The 10,671-nt window shown below is 39.0% G+C and overlaps 1 protein-coding gene across 1 annotated transcript; it reads left to right on the top strand.

The window, feature by feature from the left end:
- Positions 1–4,924: 4,924 nt before the first annotated feature.
- Positions 4,925–6,374, top strand: LOC130713487 (uncharacterized). Its single transcript, XM_057563251.1, has one exon. It carries the CDS (start codon positions 5,027–5,029, stop codon positions 6,086–6,088), a length of 1,062 nt encoding a protein of 353 aa, XP_057419234.1. The 5' UTR covers positions 4,925–5,026; the 3' UTR covers positions 6,089–6,374.
- The last annotated feature ends 4,297 nt before the right edge of the window (positions 6,375–10,671 follow it).

Raw genomic sequence — 10,671 nt, 5'->3', positions numbered from 1 at the left:
CCCACACCTTCTACATACATCCTAACGAGAGCCCTTCCACCGTTCTGGTTTCGCCGCCGCTATCGGAAGGAAACTACCACAATTGGGCGAGGGCGATGAAGATGAGTCTCCTCACCAAGAACAAACTAGGGTTTGTGGATGGAACGATTGCTGAACCACCTCAAGATCACCCAGTGAATCCTTTCTGGCAACGCTGCAATATGCTTGTTTTGAGCTGGTTGATCAAATCCATGAGCGTCGAGATTGCTCAATCAATTCTATGGCGAGACAAGGCTATCGATGTCTGGAAGGAGCTTCGGGAAAGGTTTTCTCAAGCAGATTTGTTCACGATCTCAGAACTCCAAGAAGAAATCTTTTGTTTGAAACAAGGTGATAACTCTGTATCCAAATTTTACACTAGCATGAAGATTCTTTGGGATGAATTAGATGTATTGAATCCATTGCCTGTGTGTACTTGTAATCCTCGATGTTCTTGTGGAGCAATCAAGAACATAGAGGATGAGAGGAACAAGAACCAGGTTGTGAGGTTTCTTAGAGGATTGAATGACCAATATTCAGGAGTTAGGTCACAGTTGATGTTGCTAGATAGTTTACCTAATGTGAATTGAGTGTTTGCCCTTATTGCTCAGCAAGAAAGACAATTTTCTGCTGAAAATATTTCTGGTTCTAAGGCCATGATGGCTGCAAGGGATAACTCACATGACAATCGAGGAGGAGCATCAACAAGTTATCAATCTCATTCTGGAGGTTCTCAATCTCAGACTGGTTCAAGTTGTCAATCAAATTCTGGAGGATATCATTCCAACTCAGGAGGGAGTAGATATTCATCAAAGAAGTGCTCTTATTGTGGGAAGATGGGACACACTGTAGATGTTTGTTACAAAAAGCATGGGTTCCCACCCGGATTCAAGTTCAAGAATTCAAAATATGCCAATAAATCTGCTAACTGTGTTCATGTTAATGATGAAGATCAGGATTCTGAGAATGGATCCACAGGACAAGAAACCACTAGATTTGGGTTCACAGCTGATCAATATCAGCATCTGCTTGCTCTACTTCCAACTTCAGATTCAAAGGGTTCTTCTTCACAGCATAGTGCCAGTGTGAATTCTTGTACTCAAGTTCTCCCCAGCAAACATGGTAATGGTAGCTCGAGTGCCATATCCACAAAGAATGGTAAATCTCATCCTCTTGATACTTTTTGGGTCATGGATACTGGTGCTACAGACCACATTTGTAACACACTAGCCTATTTTAGTTCATATAGCCATATTGGATCAACTCCTGTTTCTCTACCAAATGGCATCATTGAGACAGCAAAGATTAGAGGCTCCATTCATCTCACATCAACTTTTGTTCTTCATAATGTCCTGTTTCTGCCTAATTTTCAATTCAACCTGATCTCAGTTCATAAACTAGTCAAGAGCCTTCGTTACAAGCTAATATTTGATGATGATTTTTGTGTAATACAGGATTCCAGTGCTTGGAGGACGATTGACACAGTTAAAGCAGTCAAGGGACTTTACATCCTCAATAAGTCTTCAATTCATCCTTTATCCAAGTGTAATTCAGTGTCTTCTTCTGTTCCCCTTGTTGATATACCCACTGTCAATGTATCTTGTAGTTTTGATCCCAATGTACACAATCTGTGGCACTATAGGTTAGGACACCCTTCTTTTGTAAAAGGGCAGTCAATAAGGGATCTTTTTCCTTATGTTCATTGTACTAAAGAACACATTTGTGATATATGTCCAATTGCAAAACAAAAGAAATTGAGTTTTCCATTGAGTACATCTTCTAGTTCTGCAATTTTCAATTTAATTCATGTTGATATATGGGGTCCAATGTCTGTTCTTTCTTTGCATGGATTCTCTTATTTCTTAACCATAGTTGATGACTACTCTAGGTATACTTGGATATACTTATTAAAGTCTAAGGCTGAGGTTAAGACATTGATTCAGGATTTTTGTACTTTAGTAGAAAATCAATTTGGAACAACTGTCAAAAGCATAAGAAGTGACAATGGAAAAGAGTTTGCACTCAGTCAATTCTATGCTAGTAAAGGGATAATTCACCAAACAAGTTGTGTTGAAACCCCTCAACAAAATTCTATTGTTGAGAGGAAGCATCAGCATATATTAAATGTAGCTCGTGCCTTGTTGTTCCAAGCACATTTACCAAAAACTTTTTGGGCTCATGCTATTGTTCACTCTATTTTCCTGATTAACAGACTCCCTACACCTGTTCTTGAAAACAAGTGTCCTTTCCAGCTCTTACACAATAAAGTCCCAGATTTGTCTTATCTCAAAGTATTTGGTTCACTTTGCTTTGCATCTACTCTTGTTAGTCATAGGACAAAGTTTGATCCTAGGGCTCAAAGGTGCATTTTTCTAGGATACAAATCAGGAACCAAGGGTTACATTGTCTTTGATCTAAAGACAAAAAAGTATTTCCATTTCCAGAAACGTGGTGTTTCATGAAAAAATCTTTCCCTATTTCCTTCCCACTACTTCTGGTTCAAACACAGATTCTAGTTCTTTCCCTCAACCTACCTTTATGTTAGATGAACCTTTTGACTACACTACCCCTGACATTTCTGCACCTAATACAGAACCTATAGCTTCAGGCACTTCTCATAATCCTGAGGTTATTACTCAGAGGATTTCTACCAGAGAAAGGAGGCCACCTACTTACTTACAAGATTATCATTGTACTCTTGCTGCTACAACTGCTGTGCCAACTAGTTCTTCTAGTACAGGTATCACTCATCCATTATCTCAAGTTGTTTCCTATGATAAATTGACACCTGCATATCGAGCTTTTATCATGAATATCACCACAGTCAGTGAACCAACCAGATATTCAGAGGCAGTCAAGCATGAGTGCTGGAGGAAGGCCATGGACCAAGAGATAGAGGCTTTGGAAAGAAATCACACATGGATACTTGTAGACAAACCACTAGATAAGACTCCAATTGGGTGCAAATGGGTTTACAAGGTCAAACACAAACAGGATGGGACAATTGAAAGGTACAAGGCACGCCTAGTTGTCAAAGGCTATACACAAGTAGAGGGCATAGACTTTATGGACACTTTTTCTCCAGTAGCTAAGATGACAACACTTCGGGTGTTATTGGCTCTAGTTGCTACTAACAATTGGTTTCTTCACCAATTGGATGTGGATAATGCCTTTTTACATGCTAGTCTTGAGGAGGAGATCTATATGGCATTACCTCAGGGACTCAAGCCTTCTAAGCCAAATCAAGTTTGTCTCTTGCAAAAGTCCCTCTATGGGCTCAAGCAAGCCAGCAGGCAATGGTACACAACTTTGTGTCTTGCTCTAATTGACCTTGGCTTTGTCCAAAGCTCAGCAGATCACACTTTGTACATCAAAACAGGAGACTCAGGGAAATTTACTGCCTTGTTACTCTATGTAGATGATGTTTTGTTAGCAGGCAATGACATGACAGAGATCATGGCAGTGAAGACATCTCTTCATGATAAATTTCGCATCAAAGACATGGGAGAAGCCAAGTTCTTCCTTGGTTTAGAGATTGCAAGGTCTACTCAGGGCATCATTCTGAATCAGAGGAAGTATGCTCTTGAATTGCTTTCAGATTCAGGACTCTTAGCTTGCAAGTCAGCCACAACTCCCATGGATAACTCACAAAAGATTGGTGCTACCACAGGGACACCACTCTCTGATATCAGTTCTTATCGTCGTCTCATAGGTCGACTTTTGTACCTAACCACCACTATACCTGACATATCATTTGCTGTGCATCAACTAAGCCAGTATCTCTCAGCTCCAACTGATGTTCATGAAGCAGCAACACATAGGATTCTTCGATACATCAAAGGAAATCCTGGTTGTGGTTTATTCTACTCTGCTTCACCCTCTTCAGTTTTGACAGCCTTTAGTGACTCTGATTGGGCAGGGTGTGTTGACACTCGCAGATCTATCACAGGTTACTGTATGTTCCTTGGCACTTCATTGATATCTTGGCGATCTAAGAAGCAAAACACTGCTTCAAGATCGTCTTGTGAGGCAGAATATCGTGCAATGGCGGCTGCAGTTTGTGAAATTCAGTGGTTAAGCTATCTGTTGCATGATTTACAAGCTCCTCCTAAGTCACCTGTGTCAATGTATTGTGACAATCAGTCAGCCATGCATATAGCACACAATCCCAGCTTCCATGAGAGAACCAAACATATTGAGCTGGATTGTCACATAGTCCGTGAAAAACTCCACCAAGGCTTAGTGCATCTTCTGCCTGTTTCATCTTCTCACCAGCTTGCAGATATTTACACCAAGCCTTTGACTCCAGCACCATTCAAGCACATTTTTTCCAAACTGGGAATGCAAGACATCCATTCTCCAGTTTGAGGGGGACTATTACATATAATAGAAATTAGATTACTTTACTGTTACTGTTGTGATTAGTTACTTCAGTAACTAAGTAGTTAGTTAGTTAGTTAGGACTGGTTAACCATATAGCTGAGTTAGTTAGACTATGGTTAATTACTTTTACACTTAACTGAGTTAGTTAGACTATAGTTAGTTAGATATATGGTTAGTTGCTTTACTCTTTGTATAAAAGTAAAATACTCTGTACATTACAATTCATTCAATTGAATCAAGATTTCACTCTCTTTCCTTTCTTCAAGTCTTCTCTGAATTTCATACAGTGTAAAACTCTTTTACCACAAACATTCAATCAGTTTATGCTACTACATTTTCTCAAATACTAAAAAATGGTTACACGATTTTTTATTTTTGATCAATTTTTTTTTATCGAAAAAAAAAGATGAGGTTCATGGTCAAGATTAAGATGGCCCAATCTCACCTATCATGATCCCAAATCGCAAATCAGGCCCAGCCCATCTAACTGAAGCAATCTTCAACATCGGTTCCCTACAGATGTCAAACTAGGTTCCCAAATCCTCAATCGTCAGAACAGAACTCCTTCAATTTCAATCTCCGATTTCACAATCACACTTCACAAACCCTAGAATCAAATTCCAAAATGAATCGCAAGAAATCGCTCCAAATCTTCATCCAATCGCCGGACCTCCATCAAATCCGCCACGAATCCGTCACCGGCGATCAAACCCTCGCCGACCTGAAACGCTCTCTCTTCCCGGAATCAAACCACCGATCCTCGTTCTACTTCACCCTCCATGGAAAACCCCTCCCCGACGATACCCCTCTCTCGATCCCCCAAATCGCCCCTCTCTCCACCCTCGTTCTTCAATCCCGCCTCCGCGGCGGCGGAGGCGATGGCGGCGCGACGGGCGCCGAGTCCCGCGACTGCTACCTGAAGATGTACTCGGAGAAGAAGCCGGACAAGGTGGACCCCAACGAGCAGAGGCTGTCAAAGTGGCAGAACTGCGCGCTCTCGAACGAGCCCTTGAGGGAACCCTGCGTGATCGACAAGCTTGGGAATATCTTCAACAAGGAAGCGCTGGTGGAGGCTTTGCTCGGGAAGAAGCTTCCCAAGGAGTTTGGGTATATCAAGGGTTTGAAGGATATGATCACGATTCGGCTTTCTTCGGTTCCTAGAGCTGAAGATGGGGCTAAGTTTCAGTGTCCTATTTCGGGGCTTGAATTGAATGGGAAGTATAGGTTTTTTGCTCTGAGGAATTGTGGGCATGTTTTGAGTGCAAAGGCGTTGAAGGAAGTTCGGTCGTCGAGTTGTTTGGTTTGCCATGAGGATTATGGGGAGGAGGATAAGGTTGTGATTAATGGGAATGAAGATGAGGTTGCTGCTTTGAGGGAGAGGATGGAGATGGAGAAGACCAGGGTGAGGGAGGGGAAGAAGAATAAGAAGGTGAAGGGTGAGAGTTTGGAAGGGTCAAGGTTGAGTGGTACCAAGCATGTTATGGCTGCTGTGGAGAAGGCTTCAGCTAAAGTGGAAGTAAATGGGAAGGTTTCTAATGGTGGTGGTGCTGCGAAGCGTTTCAAGGCAATTGATGTGGCCCCAGCACATGCTACCAAGGAAGTCTATGCCTCCATATTCACTTCATCCAGAAAATCTGATTTTAAAGAAACATACTCTTGCAGATCTCTACCACTTGGAAGAAACTGATTGCGGTATGTATGCAAGTGTGTACTGTTACATTGAACATTGAATTTTAGTTCATGATTATAGAAGGGATTGGCTTTTCCTGTGATCTTGTGTAGTATTGTTATAGACATAGTTACTTGTTTTGTTCCTATCATATATCATCACTAATCTATGTTACTCTAGAAGGGGTTTTGTGAATAATGTCTAGTGTTTGGCCTCTTTTTCAAGATGTAGATTTTAGTCATTTCACTTGTTCTATTTGAAGTTTCACCCTGGAAACCATGTTTTTTTAAAGGTTTACGCTGTATTTAGTTCTCCTTTCGCTTTTTCCCTTATAAGTTGTTGGGCAAGTTTAGAACAGAACTTGTTTGCTTGTATGAGACATGTTATGGTCCATCTGCTATATTTTTATTCTGATTATCAATAGTTATGCAGGTTGGTCGTGTCCATAACCTAGAACTAGTTTGAAGCATGTAATTCAACCTTAATTTTTAGTCTGAACTTATCTTATACTTGAGGAAGCTACAAATAGGTAAGGTAGTTGCCAGCTTCAACTATTCCCTAGGAAAATGAGTATATAGTGAAGTCTGAACTGAACAAAGTATATAATGTAGCCAAGAAGTTATGCTCTGTATTGTCTCCAAAATACAAAAACTAAGTGCTTTAATGGTCACATTTACTCTATGTGCTTAAGTCACCTCATTTACATCATTTGATTAAAAACTAAAAAATATATGGCATGGAATACTTCTTGATGCTTCTGCATTTTTGTTTCTTTATCTGTAATTTGACCAATATAATATAAATTAACATGACATTTATCTGTAATATTTGATATTTTAAGGTTTTGTAATTCGCAAACTAAGTGTTTATGAAATTTATCTGTAATATTTGATATTTAAAGGTTTTGTAATTTGCAAACTAATTGTTTTTCTCTAGTCACTCCTATCACCACATGTGCCATCATCACCGCCACTTCCTTTTAATGCAATATTTGGCCTAGAAAAAAAAATCACTGCCACTTCCTACTGCCCATGTTCCAAAACTCTCATCCACCGAACTTACCTCTTCCTCCCCCTTTCATGGTCGATCATCTCTTGCCCAAAACCTCTCTTCACCAAGATCACCCACCTCCCTCTCCTAAGCACAACCTCTCTTCCAAACATACATTTCATTAGAATACCTCTCCTTGCCTATTCGGGAAAACTGCATCAAAAGTACGTACCTAAACCTCCATCAACCTCCCAAACCAACTCTCCTTTGTCATAATCTCCGCCTCTGGAAAAGGGAAAGCTTCTTCACGGTTCAGATTAGTGAGGGAATGTATGGTTTAAGCATTTCGTTGAACACTTGCTCGATGAGGTTCAAAACAACAATGGCCTCTAAAAGTACTGCAACATAACTCACAATTATTTGTTGGTGTTCTTTGTTCTGCTACTTTCATCTTCAAATTCATTAGACTTGATTCCAGTTCCATGTGATTAGCCGGAGCAGTTGCACTCAGTGTAGTTAATGAAAAGGAGGAGACTCTCTAGAAAGTGTACTTGTGTGGCAGTGGTGCGAATGGTTCAACGGCCGCGACGTCAATATCATTCATAATCAATTTTGCACCATCATCACTTTTGACCTAAAATGGACCAGCAACACCACCTTCTTCTTTTAGTTTAACCCCTTTGGCTATAGTTGTGAGGTTATTCACGTTAATGTAGGTATCCTTGCCCCAATTGGCTCGATAATCTTGCCTATTTGGGTGAACGTCCTGCAATTTAGTCAGAGCTTTGTCACGCCTCTCCTTCCCACCTCACCTCCATCCCTTCTTCGTCAAACCTCTAAGGAGCCATTGTTGTGTGCGGTGGAGGGAAGTGATTGGTTCTAGTGGTTTCATGGAGGAAGTCTGATATGGATATGTGGCTAAAGATTGTTGTGTCTGGGCTAAGTTTGTGGTAGTGCTGTTGTTGGTAACATTGACGCGATGGCCGAAAGTGATTCTGATGAGAACAAATTATAAATACTTCACAATTGAGATCAAAGTATAAATACTTCACAACTGAATGACTCTTTTACACATTTAAAAACCTTTAAATGTTGGTGAAATCTCTATATTGAATATTGTTTCATTCACACTTCATAAAAAGTGGGAAAGAGGTGGAGAGAAGAGAGGGATAGTAAGAAAAAAAAATTAAGAGATATAATATATGATATGATTGAAAGAGAAGAGAGATAAATTGATACTAAGCGGAGTGCATGTGAAGTGAGAGTGTGGATGAATCACTTTTTGTTGTTTGTTTTGATTTTAAATATTATTAGATGATCTATTGAAATAAAATAAAAAGGGTTATATATAAAACATCAAAAGAAAATGAAGTTAAAATCAGAATTCAAATAAAAAATAAATTCTTCATCACTTCGCTTAAATTTTGACTTTTAAGAATTAGCTTAAAAAATCACAACAATTTTTATTGCATTCCTATAAATTACTCGAACCAAATTATTTTTTTAAATTTCATTTATAATTTAAATATATGTATTAAATAAATTTTAATTAAAGAGAATATTTCGTTAACATATTTTTAGATGAGGTTACCTAGTTAGAGGGAGTTTCTTTCCTTTGTAAAAAAAACTAGTTAGAGGGAGTGAGGTAAAGTGTAGATTTTGGGAAATAATGAAATGAAATACTATTCTGTGAAATTTTTTTTTTTGAATAGATTATTTTGTGAAATTTTGAGGAGTGTAAGTGTATTTTACTCAAGAATAAATGAGATGGAGAGAAAAATGAATTAAATAAATTAAAATCGTTGGTAATTTTCTTTTTAAACATGGTAAAATTAACCATGCTTAATATAGATATAGAATCCAAAACTTGCACTTTTTCTTTAGCTATCTAAAGAAAAATTATTTAGGCCCTCGAACAACAAATTATTTAGGTCCACAAGGTGACCCACTTTTACCTTGGCAGCTATGCATTATCACTTTTAATTGGCATCATGCGTTATAGGAGCTAGTTGTATCTTTACAACAAGATACCTTTACATAGTGTTTGGTTGGAGGGTATTGCAGGGGAGGGGAGGGGTTATTTTAAATTAATTATGTTTGGTTCAATTTTTAGGAGGGGAGGGAAGGGGAATGGAGGAGACCAAAATCCCTCATAACTCAATTTTGTCTCCCCTCCAAAAGTGGGGGGATTTGGAGGGGGAATAATTTCTTGGACAAAAATAATCCTACAATTATTAATATTCCAAATTTATCTGAGCACATCTTTTCGTCCATACTTACGTTTCTCTGCAAAACTCTCATCTTCTTCTAGGATTTTTCAATGTCTATTTCTTCGTAGTGCTGCATATGTGCTACGATTGCTCAAATTGAAAATTTGGTTGTCCAAATTGAAAGCAGATATATGGGTGAACCGTGAATGATTGTACATACGGTTCCCCTTTTTTGTTGGCTATCTCTGTTACTAACTGTGCATAAGGCCATAAGCTAGAGCCTTTCTAGTCTTCTAGAACATATACACTTTAACCAATATCTTTCTTTTACTGTAAAAATCACTCATTAAACGTTTTCTTCATTCAAATTTAATTCCTATATATATGATTTTTTGAAGAATAATGCTTAAAGGCACGAGAGTTTTAGTGCACGAGCCAACACGAGTATCAAAAACCATGTTTAATTTTAAAAAAAATGAAAAAAGTTGTATAACCCGAAACAGGTGTCTTCCTCTTGCCCTTCCCCGTCAATTGACCATGGATGAAAAATGAGAAAAGTAAGGTCATGCTTTTCACCCAACCCCTTTTCAATTTAAGAACGGAAATAGTAAAACTTTCTCCCTTTTCTTCCTCTTTTGCTTTGGTTATTGTCCCTGAGTTATTGAGTATCCAAATCTAGGTGGGCATTGCATGACTTTCACCATTGCACCTTCTAAGCATCTCAAACCAACATTGGGAACTTATCCAACCACCTCTTTGCTGTTGGGTTTGGCACCAACTGGGTATTTCATAGAGGATTCAAGTTCAACCAAAGGTAATCTCAATCTCCAAAGTGGGAAACCGATTCTAGCTTATGTCTCCCCTGTTTTGATGTGCGGTGCCTGTGTTGATTTTGATGATGCAGTGGTGGTTCTGCGTAGTGAAAATCGTAGGTGGAAGTGGAGGAACAGTGCGACGGTGAAGGTTTGAATGCGCGGCAGCGGCGTTAGATTTGGAGGTTGGTGGTTTCTCTTTAGAGGGTTCTGGCTCGCGGTGGCGCTGGTTCGGTTCGGCGATGTCTTCGCCGCTTGAAGGAGAGGATTCAACAGTGTGGAGAGAAAGTAGAGGTAAGTGCAGAGAGGAGAAAGAAGGCCAAGACGGTGTGTTTCACTACTCTCGTGCGTCTTCGTGCTTTGGCTCTCGTACCATATAGCACCGCTCTTTTTTGAATAGTACTGACAACATACGTTTTCTTCTTTCAAATTTTTTTTTTTGAAGTTTCTTTTTTGTCAAAACTTGAAAATAAAATGACCTAATAGAAGTGTTAGTGAAAATATACATATTTTTACTTTTTTCAAAATAACAAGTATATATATAAAGGTATAAAAGTAATTTAATTGTAAAATCCATTCCCTTCCTTCA

Source organism: Lotus japonicus, chromosome 4, assembly GCF_012489685.1.
Source record: "Lotus japonicus ecotype B-129 chromosome 4, LjGifu_v1.2".
In the NCBI taxonomy this organism is placed as follows: Eukaryota; Viridiplantae; Streptophyta; class Magnoliopsida; order Fabales; family Fabaceae; genus Lotus; species Lotus japonicus.
This window is presented reverse-complemented; position numbering and strand designations above follow the sequence as displayed.

Bases quoted from the DNA above. Each gene is read 5' to 3' on its own strand.
- LOC130713487 (XM_057563251.1), top strand. From the start codon at position 5,027: ATGAATCGCAAGAAATCGCTCCAAATCTTCATCCAATCGCCGGACCTC.